Raw genomic sequence first — 17,725 nt, 5'->3', positions numbered from 1 at the left:
CTTCAACTGTCGATAATTGTTTTTTGTAGAATTTAATATCGACTTTTTTTTTTAGGTATTTTTATTTTTTACGATCGCTTATTCTTTTAATTTATTTTGAGAATGAGCATTATTAGGTATTATTTTAAATAATCACTACTAGTAGGAATTGCTCTTAGGAATTTCTCTCTATAAATTATTGGTGTATAAAAGTTAATATGCTCATTACCCATTGTTATTGTAATTTCACAATGGAATCATTACAAAATTTTAGCACTAAAATAGCATACGAATACATTTATTTATACACTTAATAAATATATCCTCCATTCGGATCTGATTGAATAAACTTACCCATTTCTTTTTGAGCCTTGATGCGCCTAAATTATATCTCTCAAAAGAAATATAAAGTGATTGTCGTTCAAATATAGATTCTAACAAAAATTAAGATCAAACTTACGAGGAATATGATTTAGACTTAGTTCAATTGCTATTATTCGTACTCTTGGTTAGATTATTACCGTAAAGGGAGGAGGGGGTTGTGTAATCAAAAGGTTTTAATATCTTCCCAAATAAAAAGTAACAAAATAACAATTTCACGTGTTTTAAATCAATAAAAGATGAAACTAAGGTTTGTCTAGTGTAACACATGCAAGATCGGTAAGTTATTATTATGTAAATGGATGATTGCCTAAATAGATGAATTTCAACTCGCAACATGATTAGTCTATGGGTGCATAATTTACTAACTCTTATCTTTGATTCCAGATTAGCTATCTCTGGATAAGTTTAAGCTATTAGATGAGGGTTGATAGCCTCAAATCTTCGTTGTGTATTCTACTTTCCCATTTGTTACTAGCTTGGAGGAATAAGGTGAGTTCTGACATATAAAAAAGTTATTGGTTTATAATATTGGGTTATTGGTTTAGCGGTTTTCATAACAATTTTAATTTTTTGTTATCGGGTTATCGGTTCTTAACGATTTGAAGTTTTTTCTTAACTGGTTAACCGATAATCCGATAGTAAATTAAATAATTATATTTATATCATTTTGTATATAAAGTCCTCGACAAAGAGTTTGATTTCCTACTTTTATTTTTGGTTGTCTCAAACACTTGGTTATTCTACAATGTAAAAGTATTTGCTTTTGAGCAAGATATAACTCGTGAACTCAAATGCATGGTTTATTTGGTTTGTCACCTTCTTTCTAAGTAATTTTTCATGTTTTTTCTTGGCATAATACATAAATATGCTCTTTAACTTGGCTTTGAATCACATTTATGCCCTTCAGCTTTGGATGCGCACAAGTAGACACTTAAACTTGTATAAAGTTGAACAAACAGACATACATGTCCTACATGTCATTTTTTTGTCCTACGTGGTGTCCTACGTGTATTATGCCATGTAGGACTCATGCGTTTATTTATTTAAAAGTTGGATAGTTAAAGTGTCTGTTTGTGCATTATGAGAGTTGGAGTTCAAAGTTAAAATTTGAAGCCAAGTTTAGGGTCCAATATATGTATTATACCTTTTTTCTTTTGTATCAAATCTTAACGGTTAAACCGATAACGATAAAAAATCGATAAATCAATAACCGATAAGCCAATATCTTAATGGTTCTATAACAGTTTAACATCTCTACAAACCAATAATCAATACGCCAACTCGATAAACTTCAGAACCGAACCAAACTGATCGATACACAACCCTAATTAGCGCGAAGGGAAAAAAAAATACATGTAAGCACCTCATTCAAGAATTACTATATATTAGGTCTACTTTATTAATTTTTCATGGTTCAAACATTATGCGGAATCTTCACAGCTTAGAATTCATTTGAAATTTATAATCTCTTAAAACTATTTGATATGATTGTCAGATTGTCCATTGATGTTAAACTATAATTTAGTATTATGCCATTCTTTTGATTACTTGATTTTATGAATAACTATTTATACATATCGTAATTGTAATTTACAAATATTTATATTAAATAACATGCAATACACATATATTTTCTATCCTAAAATTATTTTTTTCTTATATAGAAATATCATAGTAATTACAAGAGATAAATATGCGACACACATAATTATAACTAATACGTGCATAACTCTAACTCGTATCGAAACGGAAACTACCCCTAATGGTGTGTTTTGATTTCCATTACCTACTGTAATAATGAGAGAGGAGTCACTGTAGTATAAACAGCCGCCGATGCAAAACTTTTTTTTCTTGACAGACTGCCGACGTGATGAAACTTCCTTCCCACATGGCCATTTTTTTCTTCCTTAAAACTATTCGTTGATTTGGTTTCTTTACACCCAATGACAGAGAAGAGCTGACATCTTCTTTTTTTTTCTCTCTCACAAATCATCATTATATAAAGTAGACTTTGGACTCTGTTTCAAGTCCGAAAATATCAGATTTTCATTCTCTAACCTCAAATCGAACCTTTTTTTTCTTGAATTTTTGGTTTTTTTTTTTGTTGTGATTTGGATCAATGTCGAAGAATATATTGGTGACGGGTGGAGCTGGGTATATTGGGAGTCACACGGTGTTACAGTTGCTGTTGGGTGGTTATAAGACAGTGGTGGTTGATAATTTGGATAATTCATCTGCAATTGCAATCAAAAGGGTTCAGGAACTTGCGGGTCGATTTGGGTCTAACCTATTGTTTTACAATGTGGGTTCTTTTTCTCTTTTGAATCGGTGATTTTATTTGGTGTGTCTGGATGTAAAGATTGGGTTCGAAATTGTTGCATCTGTGTTCTTATAATGGGTGTTGATTTGGGTCTATCGTGATTTTTCTTTTTTTCGATGTGAACTTTTGAATTCAGATATGTGGTAGGATTTGGTACTTTTCTGCTCTGTGATATGTTTGTAGAGTGTTTTGCAGTGTCAAGCTTTTGATTGCTGTTTCATTCTGTTCCTGATTTCTGTGGGTTTTGTTGTTTTGAACGTCAGATTGATCTGCGTGATAAGCCTGCAGTTGAAAAGCTTTTCGAGTCTAACAAGTAAGTTCTGTACAACCTTCTTCTTTATTGATTACTGTTGTGTTGTTATTCTAGCTCGTGTTGTTTTGTCTACAGTGCTGTATGCTGAAAACTTGATAATCATGATGAATTGTGTACTTGTTTATCGGAAAATTTGGTCTTGTCTGGCATTTTCCAACATGATGGTTGTGTGTTTATATTTGGGTATCGGCTTCCTTGCTTTACTTTCTTTCTTTAGTTCAGCATTTATTACATATGTAATGCAGGTTTGATGCTGTTATACATTTTGCTGGACTAAAAGCAGTGGGTGAAAGTGTTCAGAAACCTTTGATGTACTATAACAACAATATTACAGGTACAATAACCCTGCTGGAAGTCATGGCAACGCGTGGATGCAAAAATGTATTTCTTCTATACTCTTTTGCTTATCTTAATAATGCATTTTGTTCTTTGTTGCAACTTGTTATATTTACTGGTCTTATGTCTTCAACTGTTCAGCTTGTGTTCTCTTCATCGTCTACCGTCTATGGTTGGCCAAAAGAGGTTCCTTGTACTGAGGAATCTCCCATAAGTGCTGCAAATCCTTATGGAAGGACAAAGGTATCTTTTTTGAGTTGTCTCGTCTGGTCATTTCAGTGTTCGGCTGGTTTAATGAAGAGGATATCTATGATTCTAAAATCTAAGAAGGGTATCTCATTGACCGCCCCCTCTATGTTGAGGCTGTTGAGCAGCCAAGTCTTATACCTTCCCTTGTCCTTTTCTTTTAACCGAGGGTGGGGCGTAGGGTGTTTGTGTTCTGTCTTTTCCTGAATAACCAGAATTCTGGTTACGTGTATGCTGTGTGTTTATTCTTAAAAGCTAAATAGACTTAATTTTCAGCTCTTCGCTGAAGATATTTGCCGAGATGTCTACCATTCTGACTCTCAATGGAAAGTCATATTGTTGCGGTACTTCAATCCTATTGGTGCACATCCAAGTGGCTGTATTGGTGATGATCCACGTGGAATTCCAAACAACCTCATGCCCTTTGTTCAACAAGTTGCTGTTGGCAGGAGACCAGCACTGACAGTTTATGGAACTGATTATCCAACAAAGGATGGCACTGCGGTATGGCCAAACTTTCATTAGCCAACACTTGGTGATAATTATTAATGTTTTAACTTCTGATAAGACTATTATGAGACAAATATTTTTTTGACTGTCAGAGTTTGTTATCAGTGTTCTAGATTATGACAAAATTAGCTCACTTAAATTTAGAAATCTTTGTCTAGCTACATGAAACTATGAATCCAAATGAATGTGGACTCATTGTCATCTTACTATTTTCCTGCTCTTTCTCGCCCACGTACCTTGCAACAAAAATAGAAAAAGGATGTAAACTTTCTTTCTTACTCAACCATTAGTTAGCTTGTCGGAAAAAAACATCAAATCGAGGTGCACCAAGAGTTCTGTAGTTAAACTAATAGGAAGAAAATGTGGTTGTCTTTTGCCTGAACATGTGAGTGATCATTTACTGATATTTTCAGGTACGTGATTACATTCATGTTGTTGATTTAGCAGATGGCCATATTGCTGCCTTGCGGAAGCTATTTGATCCTTCGACCGGTGAGTATTTGTTACTTCTTATGATTGTTACTTCTCTGTTTAAGTTATCTGGTGCTAATTTTCCCAGCAACTTCGGAATCCATTACCACAAAGCTCTCGAACTTTTCGTTCTTGAAGACTGTTTTCCCAATTCCCTGATATATATTTTTCAATTCTGCTGTTGGATTCTTGTTCTTACATTGGTGAAAGCACAAAGTTGTACTTTTCTATGTCGCTTTTCCTCCTTGTGTTCTCTAGACATGGTTAAACATGACAGTGTCACTAATATCCCCAGACAAATATTATTATGTTAGAAATATCAAGTTTTGGTATTACATGGGGTATGATGTTGTTGTTGTAAGCATCAAGTTTTGATCATGATGTGATCATATTCTTCTTCTAGGATGTTTCTGTTTAACTAAATCATGTTAGTTCTAGTGTGGCTTGTCTTTGCATTTCTGGAGCTATATCATTTGGATGTCTTTAAAGACACTTCTGTTCTTGTTGGATGATAAAGTGATCATGACCTATCTAAGTGTAGGGGTAAAAGTTCTCTCTGCTTGATGTTGACTCTACCTATGTTTGCTTTAACTTTTCAGGTTGTGAAGTTTACAACCTGGGAACTGGGAAAGGATCATCAGTCTTGGAAGTGGTGGCAGCATTTGAGAAGGCATCAGGAAAGGTAGTGTACTTTTACATTCATCCTTGGGTGTCTCTGTGGAAAAGTCCAGTTCAGTGAGTTTTACTTTTATAAATGGAAAGAGAGACATATGACACATTCGAGCAAGAGCCTTTGCTTGTTATGTTAATAGAAGGCCCTATTATTTTAATTGCTAATATAATAATAGTGAGCCTGATTCTTTTCTGAGATCAAATTATAATGAAATTGATTAGCGTGGTGCATATTGAAAAGTTTTTTAAGTTAAGCCTCTTTAGTGGAATGCTTGTTGTTTGATTTTCTGATCTGAAAGATGTATGCCTGCACATACGAATGAGTACTAGAGGTGCTTTCCAGTTCTTCTATCTGATACGTCTCTTGTAATCTGAAAGGCTACCTTTGGTTCACACATAATTCCAGTTCTCTTTAATCTCCTCACTGTATATTCCTGACCTGTCACTTTCTGCTAAAAGACTTTGCTAACAATGGAACATACTAATTGTAATTGTAACACTAATTAGTATTCCTGGTGCACTAAGTAATTGTTGTTCTGCTTTACTAGAAAATTCCACTGGTGATGTCTGGTCGAAGACCTGGGGATGCTGAAATTGTATACGCAGCAACAGAGAAAGCAGAACGAGAATTGAATTGGAGGTAAGTGATAATTACAAATATATCACTTTTTCAATTGTCTGATTGCTGCTAACCACTCTAACTACTTAAGAACTTTCCTGCCTCTCATTTCTCTATGACATATACTGATCTACCGGCTTATTTTTCAGGGCTAAATATGGCATTGAAGATATGTGCCGGGATCAGTGGAACTGGGCCAGTAAAAACCCCTACGGCTATGAAGGATCGAAGGAATCAAAGTGATAGAGTTCAGTATGCTCCTTTTAACTGCATGTTTTTTAATGGTCCCATCATTCCACCTGTTGGTTCGATTCATCTTCTCTGCTAATCACCAACGTGTAGACCATCAATCTTTTCTTTCAGAGTAAGGATTCCGCGTATATTACTAGGATCATAGAATGCTCGGAATATTTATATTTTTCTAACTTGAAGTTCTGAAGCGAGTGGAATGTTTTCCATCGCGAAGAAAAAGGGATAGTTGATGAATAATAGCTCATTTAGCTGAAATCTATAGCGACATTTTATTCGTTCTTTTATTCTTTTGTAACTAGCAGCACTACAATCATATTGTTTAAAGATTCTAATTACATTATTTATGCTTTGATTGATTATTTTTGGTTCACTGTAAACCTGTTAAGAAGAAGCAATGTGGTGGCTTATTATGTCTTCTTTCTTTTTAGTATATACTTGGAAAGTGTATGAACATGTCTACAACTCACTGTTCATTAGAATATCTTATAAACCCCATGTGCAACTGTGGTATATTATCTGTCACCATTGATTAGTCCACTATCTCGAAAGTTTTCTAAATTATAATAATTTTGGATTTTTTAGAACCCGTGAATGAATTGTTCCTTCTCCCAATACATAGCGAATGATAGGTGAGTTATGTATCAGATATATAATTATAAACTAGATAGGGTTATGTATTAATAACAATATTTGTATTAGATACATTGTATACAAATAAAGTAGTAATGTATCCTATAAAGGTGGAGAATGTATCCGAAGTAAAGGGGATTTTTGTAATCAATTCAAATGATAGAAATTTTTAGAGATTATGTTAATTTAATTACATAATTTTTCCAAAAATAGTAGCTAAAATATTGAGATCTTTTCTTTTACTTGGCTCATGTTTCATCAATTCCTTGTATATATGAGACTCATAATACATATATTGAACCCTAAACTTGGCTTTAAATTTTAACATTGACCTCCAACTTTCATAATGCACAAACAGATACTTTAACTATCCAACTTTTAAATAAATAAACACATGAGTCCTACATGGCACAATACACGTAGGACACCACGTAGGACAAAAAATTTCATGTAGAATGACATGTAGGACAGTTGTGTCTATTTGTTCAACTTTATACAAGTTTAAGTGTCTATTTGTGCACATATAAAGTTGAAGGGCATAAATGTAATTTGAAGCCAAGTTAAAGGGCATATTTATGTATTATGCCAAAAAAATACGTCTCCAACTTAGGATCTGTACACGTAATTAAGAAAATAAAGAATATTTTTGAAAAAAAATCGATCTTAAATTAAAAATATATCAATATTCAAATGTATCAAAATGTCCTTTAATTTTGTAGTCTTAAAACTTAAACAATGGCGGAGCTAGAATTTTTAATAAGGGGTTCAAAATCTAAAGATGTAAACACAGAAACTAACCGAATGAGATTCGACATCTACAATATGTACATAAACATAATTTTAAACATGTATAAATAGTAATATTTTTCTATTTTTCGCCGAAGGAAGTTTAGATGAACCATCTAACAGTTTGTTGGCTCCGTCCCTGCTCTTAAACATGTCATGTCAAAAATTAAAATTAAAGAGTCGTAAAAAGAAACATGTTTTTATACGAACTACAGTTTATGGTATATCAGTCACTCAAACACTAGTTGTGAATCTTGAGCTTCAGTTGTCAGCACAAAGCTTGGAAACATTTGAGTTATTTCCCTGAAATGTCAACAACAATATCTAGTTATAAAATCTTGTCAATGAACTTTTCACGAGTTTCACACCCCAATTATCAGTTGTACTCGTTAGTACTAGAAATATTACGATCTCTGTATTAAAACACACCTCGAAGCTGATTAGAGTTAGACCAACTATTAATGATAGTAGTTGGTCTAATCAGCTTCGAGGTGTGTTTTAATACATAGATGGTGATAGTTTAGGTAGAAAAAAAAAGGAGTGAAACTCGCGAAGAAACGATAGTTGAGGTGTGTTTTCGACCATTATTTCTTCAATCTTAGATAAACAGAATTTCCAACTTACTTAAGGAATGGTAGAGTCATGTTCTTGATGATAGAAGGATATCTTATGACCAATTCCTTCCACTCTTCTAGATCGATCCGTCCATCTCCTTTCGTATCAGCCTCTACGAATGTCTGTTTATTATATCATCGACATCAGATATCGAAAACTATACAGAATGCATGACTAACAAGGGAGTAAAGTGATCACACTCTTCTGCACCTTATCAACAATTGCTTCGATAGCATCATCTGGAAGTGTCAATTTTGATTCCTTCAGTATAGCAAATACCATTTCCTTCAACTACAAGTTCAACAGTATTAATAGCAATGCAGAAGAATAACAATGACTGTTCAACACTTTGTGTCAAGAGCATTGTGTACTATCAACCGTGCACCACTAGCCCTCGAGGATTTCTGAGTTAAAAACAACAAAAACAAACCCAGTGTGATCCTACAGGTGGGGTCTAGGCAGGGTGTGTGCGTGTGGTGTGTACACAGCCTCACCCTTACCTTGTTAAAGGTAGAGAGATTGTTTCTGATAGACTCTCGACTCAAGTAAAACATATCAAATTTGAGTAGATATGGAAAAGAAATGCAGTAATGAAGAAGTCATGTTAAAAAAGTAACAGTAACAACAACAAACAAGGCGTAACTGAGACAAAGGAAACAACAGGTGAATAATCGAAGAGTGGGGGAAACTAGACAACGCTCAAATACCTACTAACATATTTCTATAGAGTTTACTCACCTCATCGCGTTCTATGAATCCAGTGTGCCTCAAGTCGTACATTTTAAATGCAACTGAAACAAAATCATGCCTGAAGTTAGTATCAGCTATACTTAAATGTCTAACATGTTGCTCTACTTTTAAGTACAAGAAAATATGGCTTATAAGAGAAATCTCGAACATATTTCTTACATTCAATTTTGTCTGCTTGAGGAGTCCTTGGATGGAAGATGCTTAATGACCGAACAAATTCTCCAAACTCAATAACTCCGTTATGCTTAATATCAAACAAATCAAACAACTGCAAAAGAAGGAACACATTCATGTTTGGAGAACGAAAAAGATCAATGTAGCAACTGTTGGAACTGTTGATGGAGTAACGAGCATTGAGTTTGCAAGTTGTGTGGTACAGATAGTCAAATTTCATCAATCACTGGCAAACAAATGTTCAATAAGTTATATCAAAGAGGATGAAACACGTACTCTCTGTGCGAAAAGATTCTGCTTAAGGCTACTGTTGAAGAGTGCAAGGAGAAACTCTTCCTGCATAGAAGAAATAGAATCAAATCTATCTCACAACGGTCTATTGTAAACACAACCTTATCTTGCATTACTGTTTCCACAGCTCGAACCAGTGACCTCCTGTGAATTTAACGCAAAAGTCTAGCTAATGATTCAACTCTTACCTTATGAATAAGACCATCATCAATTATGGAGCTGCTAAGTTTTTCATACAGAACATACAATGCATCCACTTCATTAACAGAAACTGCAGCACAAGACCAAAGCACTCTTAAGATTCTTAATTACACAGCTTAACAAACAAAAAAAGTCACACACACACACACACTACTATGCTTGAAGATATTCAAGTGGTTGTTTTCGATAGACTCTCAGCTCAAGAAAACATAACGAAAGTGAAGAAGCATGACAAAAACACCATAGAAAAAACATGACAACAAAACATTTGTACGTACACAGTAATAACAACAAAATAATATGATAATCGAAGTACAAGAAACTACAGAAGTAATGCTACAACTACTAGTATAGAAGTATACGCGAGAAGTTCAAGGCAAAAGGGTCATTCTTTAACTCACATGAAGTCTCAGAAGCTAGTAAGTCATGGTTCTCGAAACCAGGTGGACGTCTTGATGTCAGGGAACGAAAACAGCCCTTTAAAGCAAGCATTGTCCCTGCAGAGGATTTAAAGATATAGAAATATTTATATGTTCACTTGCCACACATCCAACACCAAAATTATAGTAAGGCATTGGTTCTTGAAAAGATTCTGATTCAACAGAGGCAGATCTACAGAGTAAATTCAACTGTATAATTGAACCAAATACCCTATACAACATATCAAAAATTGAAATATATACATACATATTATAACAAAAATTGCTTTTAGCAGCAATAAGTTAATAGAGAAGGGCTTAATATCTTTACCAGTCATTAGATTCAATATTACTATACGCTCTTATAAAAAGTATTAATTGCATCTAAAAATACATATTTAATCGCAATTAAGCTATTGTCGTTCATTTCTTTTCCGTTAAAGATCATTTTTTTTGGAGTAACAAAGGAAAAAACACCCATTCTAGACCACTCAAGCTAAATCATGAGATGTAGGGACCCAAAAAAGATAAAAGCACAAAATGTCAAAACCATTTTCACTTAAAAAGTATATACCAAAATACACCAGAGAAAAAGAAAAAAAAACCCTAATATCTTATAAAGTTCACTAATCTAAATTTTTTTAAAAATTTGAACTTTGAACAAAAGAATAAAGGATGAGAAATAGAGAGTATGAACTTACCTCTCTGGTTTTCTGCTGTTATGGTGGAGTTGTTGAGTGAAATATATAAATAAAATCATCTTCTAAAATGTGTCTATAAATCTTATTTTATTTACTGTCCAAAAACTAGAGCATATATATACAATTTTTACTAACGCACATACATATGTTTGTATTTAGTATTCTGTTAGAACGAAAGACATATATACTCTAATTTTTGAACGTAAGGAGTAGAAACACCAATATTCTAAAAATATGATTGAGATATCTCCATATTATTTACGATAGTTCGAATATATTTTATCTTTTTTCCTTTCTCTTATTCTTGTACGATTCCGTAAAATACGATGAAAACTTTATATTATATTCATTTTCGATTCAACAAGGTGCACCATCATGACTTCATGATTAGAACTATTTTATGTTAGCTTCGATTGTCTGCATATATATATATATATATATCCTTCGATTTACACCTAACTTAATTAGATTATTAAAAAAGTCAAATATATTCGTGTATTATTGAAAATAATTTAAACTATATCTCTAGTCATATTTTAATCTAATATGTACTCTTTATTAGTACAAGTTATGGTTCAAATATACTTTTTCAATTCAAATATATCATTTTCATACTAAGCTATGACATAAATGTGCCCTTAATTTTCGTTTGTAATCTTACAATTACCAAACAGATCTAATCAAAGAGTCAGTTTGAGTTTATGATTTTTAAATTTTATAAAACGCAATCTATAGAATTTTGAATATTCATTTATATATATTATGTAGTTTTCTAATAAAAATATTAATCGATTTTTTGCATGTTATCCTTGCAATTAATTTTTGACAAAAGGGTCTGATATACTCCTCAATTTTGTCATTTGGAGCTGATATACCCCTCGTTATAAAAGTGGCTCATATATGCCCTTACCGTTATACAAACGGCTCACATATACCCCTGCCGTTACAAAATGACTCACATATACTCTTCATTTAACGGAAGTTAAAAAATTAGTTTTAAATTTATATTTATTACTTCTATTTTTTTTTAAAAAAATTTATTTAGGGGTATATATGATTCTTCTATCAAAGTTCAAGGTATATTTTAATTTTTTTCATACATAAATTATTTTTTGACTTCTTTTATTATAATTATTTGAATTTCTTGTTCTTCTTTTGTTTTTTTCTTTCATTCCTTATTTTAAAGAAAAAAAATTAAACTATTATTTTGTGTGTGTATTATAGTTAAATTTCGTATTCGAAGAAAAAATTTGGTCATCTACAATAAGTTTTACAAGAATATTAGTGAAGCATAAATAAATTTGATTATCAAAATAATAATTATAAATTAGTCATTGAAACAGAAAAAAGTAAAAAAAAAAATATGTTTGACGAGGATTAAATTTACTCATATGCGATTATATTTTTTAGAAAAAATAATAAAAATTTAGATTAAAATTATTATTTTTTCCATTTCCATTAGAGGAAAAGGGTTTATGTGAGCCATTTGTTTACAAGTAGGGGTATATATGAGCCACTTTCATAACAAGGGTATATCAGCTCTAAATGACAAAGTTGAGAGGTATATCATACCCTTTTCCCTTAATTTTTTTTAAACGTGTTCACATTTGTAAAGTTCCAAATTGGAAGATTTTAGGAATGAGTTGGTAAATCTATCCTTCTACTATTGATTTCTTAATATGCATGTAAAAAAATATTTATCAATTAATATAAAATAGAGTATTAATTACTCATATCTCTTTTCATAAGTTAAACTAAATCAATCTTATTACGCATACAAAATACTCGCTCTATCTCTAGTTAATTAAAAAATAAGCATTTAATGAAAAGTCTTGCTTAAATGTTTGACAAAGCTAACCAAACTTCAAGGTGCATATTCCCTAGGAATCTGTTCGACTCCACCTTCCTAGTACTATTTTTTATTTTAATAATGAACACAAATGTAGATGAAGGATAAAAATATTATTATTATTATTGTTATTATTCTAATATTGTCGATTTGATTGATTCGAATTTATAATAGATAGATTCCCTAAAACATAGAGGAAATAATACACGGAAATGGTCATTTGAATTCGATATTTTAAATATGGAGTATCTATAAATTTGTATGTAAAGTTTACTAAAATTATAATTAACTCATAAGTTTTAAAATATAATGAATTTAATGATAAAATTTAAATCTTGAATCTGTATTTACTAATCAACATTAATATTCATAACAGCTGAAAATCTTATTTCCTTCATGTGAAAATCAAGCTCTCTTGTATTTTTCAAAAAAGGTATTATTATAAAAGTATTCTCTTTATCGAGTCAAAGATCCAACTAACCATAGGTGATTTATAAATGTATATTTTATTTTATTTTATCAATCTCTCTCACATTGTAGAGTTTTTAATGTTAATTGTGTTTTTCTTTATCTCTTTTCGTATGAAATTGCCGCTATTTATATTTTTAAAGACTCAAAAAAGTAGGTAATAGTCATACGTGGTCGTTTGAGCAACATATTTAAGTATTTAAAAATGCCTCCATTCTAGCAAAAATGACGTCAGAATTTCGGATCAACAAAAATTCATTAACTATAGCACCAAGAATTAGCAAAAATGGGTGGTTTACCTGCTCCGGGGCTCGTTTGACCTTGAAAATGAATTGTTTAAGTTGTCTGGGCCAAATAGGTCCTTTGATAAGGTCAACGGACATTCATAAAAAATTTCGGCAAAAATGACGTCGAAATTCTGGATCACCAAAAAAGATGGTAAACTATAGCACACGAAATCAGCAAAATGGGGGGTTTACCTGCTCTGGGCTCGTTTGACCTTGAAATTGGACCGTTTTGGCCGTTAGGGCAAACTTAGTCAATAACTAAGGTCTTAACAAACGTCCATGAAAAATTTTGGCAAAAATAACATCGGAGTCCCGGATCACCAAAAATCCATGGACCATCATTCCATCATTTCTCCCACAAAAAACTAGCTGGTTTAAAAGATTTCCAGCAACACAAGCAGCCTAAATACTTAACAAATTTAAATTTCTAAATATTACATGACTCATTAATTAATGTTTTAAAACTCCGCTTCTACTTTCACCATCGATCACATTTGAATCATCATGTGATATTATTTCCTAAGAAGTTCATCTTCATCTACAATTCACCATGCAAGATGATATTGCAAAATACTTGATTTTTTATTCTTCAAAATATTTATTCATAAAATTTTAACAAATAAAACACTATTAAAAATATATATAAAAATATTTTAAAAAATTAATAGCCCACGGAGGCTTGCGGGTTGGGCCTACGAGGCCAACGGGCCAAATAGGGCGGGGCTAAAGAGCCTCGTTCATAAATGGGCCAAAAAAATTAAGCCCAACCCCACTTATTTCAAGGGTTGGGTTGGGCCGGCCTTGCAGGCCAAGCCCATTTTGACGGCTCTAGCCGTTTACCTGCTCCGGGGCTCGTTTGACCTTGAAAGTGGATCGTTTTGATCGTCTGACCAACTGGGCTCATAGCTAAGTTCTTAAAGGACGTCTATGAAAAATTTCAGCAAAAATGACATCGGAATTTTGGATCATCAAAAAAGATGGTGAACTATAGCATACAAAAATCAGCAAATGAGGGGTTATTCTACTCCGAGGCTCGTTTGATCTTGAAAATGAATCATTTTGGCTGTCAGGGCCAACTGGTTCCATACCTAAGGTCTTAATAGATGTCCATGAAATATTTCAGCAAAAATGACGTTGCAACTATAGCATAAAAAAACCGGCAAAATGTGGGATTTACCTGCTTTAAGGCTCGTTTGACTTTGAAAATAGGTTGTTTAAGTCGTCAAGGCCAACTTGTCCATAGTTAGGATTTTACGGACGTCCATGAAAATTTTTTGCAACAATAACGTCGAAATTTCACATCACCAAATGTCGATGAACTATAGTACACGAAAATCGGCATAATGGGGGATTTACCTGCTCGGGAATCGCTTGACATTGAAAATGAGTCGTTTGAGCCGTCAAAACCGATTGGGTCTATAACTAAGGTCTTTAACGGGCGTCCATGTAAATTTTTAGTGAAAATGACATCAGAATTCTGGATCACCAAAAATTCATGGAATATAACACATGAAATCAGAAAAAATTAGGGATTTACTTGGTTTGGGCTCGTTTGACCTTGAAAAATGGGACGCTTTGGACGTCTGGGCCAACTTGGTCCATAGCAAAGATCTGAACGGACGTCCTTGAAAAAATTTGGCAAAAATAATGTCGAAATTCTGATCACTAAGAAATGGTAAACTATAGCACACGAAGATCAGAAAAATAGAGACCTTACCTGCTCCATGGCTCGTTTGACCTTGAAAATGGGCCGTTTTGAACGTCAGAGCCAACTAGGTCCATAGCTAAGGTAATAACAGACATCCATGTAAATTTTTGACAAAATGACGTCGAAATTTCGGATCACCAAAAATCCATGGATTATAGCACAAGAAATTCGGCAAAAATGGGGGATTTACCTGCTCCAGGGCTCGTTTGACCTTTAAAATGTGTCGTTTTGGCCGTGTGGGTCAACTAGGTCCATAGCTAAGGTCTTAGCAGATGTCCATGAAAATATTCAGCAAAAATGACATCGAAATTATAGATCATCAAAAACGATAGTGAACTATATCACACGAAAATCTGCAAAATGTGCAATTTACCTTCTTCATTGCTTGTTTGACCTTGAAAATTGAAAGTTTTAGGTGTTAGAGCAAACTGGGTCCATAGTTAAGGTCTTAACGGACATCCATGAAAATATTTGGCAAAAATGACATCATAATTTTGGATCACCAAAAATCCAAGCACACAAAAATCGGCGAAAATGGGAAGTTTACCTACTTCGAAGCTCGTTTGACCTTGAAAATGGGTTATTTTGGTGATCAGGGCCAATTAAGTTCACAGTTATGGTCTTAAGAACGTTCATGAAAAATTTTAGCATAAATGACGTCGAAATTTCTGATCACCAAAAATCCGTAGACTATAAGCACACGAAAATCAGTAAAATGAAGGGGGTTTACCTTTTCTAAAGATCGTTTGACCTTGAAAATGGGTTATTTTGACTGTTAGATCCAGCTGGATCCATAGCTATGGTCTTAATAGACGTCCATGTAAAATTTTGGCAAAAATGACGTCGAAATTCTGGATCATAAAAATTCATAGAATATAGCACACAATAATCGATAAAAATAAGGGTTTACATGCTCCTTGGCTAGTTTGAATTTGAAAATGGGACGTTATGACCATCTGGCCAACTGGGTTCATAGCTAAGATCTTAACGGACGTCCATGAAAAAAATCGACAAGAATGACATCGGAACTCTGGATCACTAAAAAAATCGTGAACTTATAGCACATGAAAATTAGAAAAAATAGGGATTTTTCTACTCTGGGGCTTGTTTGACGTTGAATATTGGTTGTTTTGGCTGTCAGAGCCAACATGTCCATAATCGAGATCTTAACTAACGTCCATGAAAAATTTCAGCAAAAATGATGTCAAAATTCTGGATCACCAAATATCCATGTACTATAGCACACGAAAATCGGCAAACATAAGGATTTTATTTTCTTCGGGGTTCGTTTGACCTTGAAAATGGGTCATTTTGATTGTCTCGGCAAACTGGTCCATATCTAAGGTCTTAGCAAACATCCATGAAATATTTCAACAAAAATAACATCGAAATTTTAGATTACCAAAAAAGATAGTGAACTATAGGATACGAAAATCGATAAAATGTGCGGTTTACCACCTAAGGTCTTAACGGACGTCCATGAAAATTTTTGGCATAAATGACGTCAAAATTCCTGATTAACAAAAATTCATGTACTATAGCATACGAAAATCGATAAAATATGTGATTTACCTTCTCCGGAGCTCGTTTGACCTTGAAAATGGGTCATTGTGGTCGTTAGGGACAACTGCATCCATAACTAAGGTCTTAACGGACATCCATTTAAAACTCCAACAAACCATAATCCATAGACTATAGCACACGAAAATTGACAAAATAAGGGGTTTACCTGCTCCAGGGATCGCTTGACCTTGAAAATAGGATGTTGTGGCCATCAGGCCAACTAGGTCCATAGTTAAGGTCTTAACGGACGACCATGTAAAATTTTGGCAAATGTCGTCGAAATTTTGGATCACGAAAAAGATGATGAACTATAGCATACGAAAATTGATTAAAATATGTGATTTACTTACTCCGGGGATTGTTTGACCTTGAAAAATGGGTCATTTTGGCTATCAGGGCTAATTGGGTCCATAGACGTCAATGAAAAGTTTCAGCAAAAGGAACGTTGGAATTCCAAATCACCAAAAAAATCATGGATTATAGCACACGAAAATTGGCAAAAATGGGAGATTTTTCTGTTTCAGGTCTCGTTTGACCTTGAAAAGGGGTTTTTTTTCGTCTTGGCCAATTGGGTCAATATCTAAGTTTAACGGACGTCCATGAAAAATTTGAGAAAAAATGACGTCGGAATTCTGGATCACCAAAAAAATGGTGAACTAAAATTGGTCGTTTTGGATGTTAGGGTCAACTGGGTCTATAGCTAAGGTCTTAACGAACGTCAATGAAAAATTTCGGCAAACATGAAGTCGAAATTCCTGATCATCAAAAATTCATGGACTATAGCACATGAAAATCGGTAAAATGGGGGATTTATGTGCTCCGGTGTTCGTTTGACCTTGAAAATGGATCGTTTTGGTTGTTTAGGCCAATTGAGTTCATAATTAAGATCATAACGGACGTCCATGAAAAATTTCGACAAAAATGACGTAGAAATTCTAGATCACCAAAAAAGATGGTGAACATGAAAATGGGCAAAATGTGGGTTTACCTACTCCGAGACTCGTTTGACCTTAAAAATGGATTGTTTTCGCTGTCAGAGCCTATTGGGTCCATAATTAAGGTCTTAACGGACGTCCATGAAAAATTTCGGCAAAAATGATGTCGGAATTATGGATCACCAAAAAAGATGGTGACCTAATGCAAACAAAAATCGATAAAATGTGGGGTTTACCCATTCCGGA

General features: G+C 33.4%; 2 protein-coding genes across 4 annotated transcripts; one reads left to right on the top strand and one right to left on the bottom strand.

Moving 5' to 3' along the window:
- The first annotated feature begins 2,168 nt into the window (after positions 1-2,168).
- On the top strand, positions 2,169-6,512 carry LOC107007715 (UDP-glucose 4-epimerase GEPI48-like). The gene is made up of 9 exons (XM_015206442.2): positions 2,169-2,665; positions 2,947-2,996; positions 3,242-3,377; positions 3,474-3,575; positions 3,855-4,082; positions 4,502-4,580; positions 5,159-5,241; positions 5,780-5,871; positions 6,000-6,512. The coding sequence occupies exons 1-9, from the start codon at positions 2,483-2,485 to the stop codon at positions 6,091-6,093; spliced, it is 1,047 nt and encodes a 348-aa protein (XP_015061928.1). The 5' UTR covers positions 2,169-2,482; the 3' UTR covers positions 6,094-6,512.
- Positions 6,513-7,505: 993 nt separating this feature from the next.
- Positions 7,506-10,688, bottom strand: LOC107007716 (calcineurin B-like protein 4). 3 transcript variants are annotated; one of them, XM_027913371.1, is made up of 9 exons: positions 10,670-10,688; positions 9,951-10,046; positions 9,537-9,619; positions 9,334-9,393; positions 9,043-9,151; positions 8,872-8,924; positions 8,344-8,424; positions 8,143-8,255; positions 7,506-7,821 (listed from the first exon to the last, which is right to left on the bottom strand). In XM_027913371.1, the coding sequence occupies exons 2-9, from the start codon at positions 10,039-10,041 to the stop codon at positions 7,749-7,751; spliced, it is 663 nt and encodes a 220-aa protein (XP_027769172.1). In that variant the 5' UTR covers positions 10,042-10,046; positions 10,670-10,688; the 3' UTR covers positions 7,506-7,748. The 3 variants fall into 3 exon arrangements, with proteins under 3 accessions (XP_027769172.1, XP_015061930.1, XP_015061931.1); XM_015206444.2 differs by lacking the exon at positions 10,670-10,688 and adding an exon at positions 10,300-10,458; XM_015206445.2 differs by lacking the exon at positions 10,670-10,688 and adding an exon at positions 10,237-10,286.
- Between the last annotated feature and the right edge of the window lie 7,037 nt (positions 10,689-17,725).

This window comes from Solanum pennellii, chromosome 12, assembly GCF_001406875.1.
Source record: "Solanum pennellii chromosome 12, SPENNV200".
Taxonomy (NCBI): Eukaryota; Viridiplantae; Streptophyta; class Magnoliopsida; order Solanales; family Solanaceae; genus Solanum; species Solanum pennellii.
Note: the sequence above shows the minus strand (reverse complement) of the source record. Positions and strands in the feature narration are given on the sequence as shown.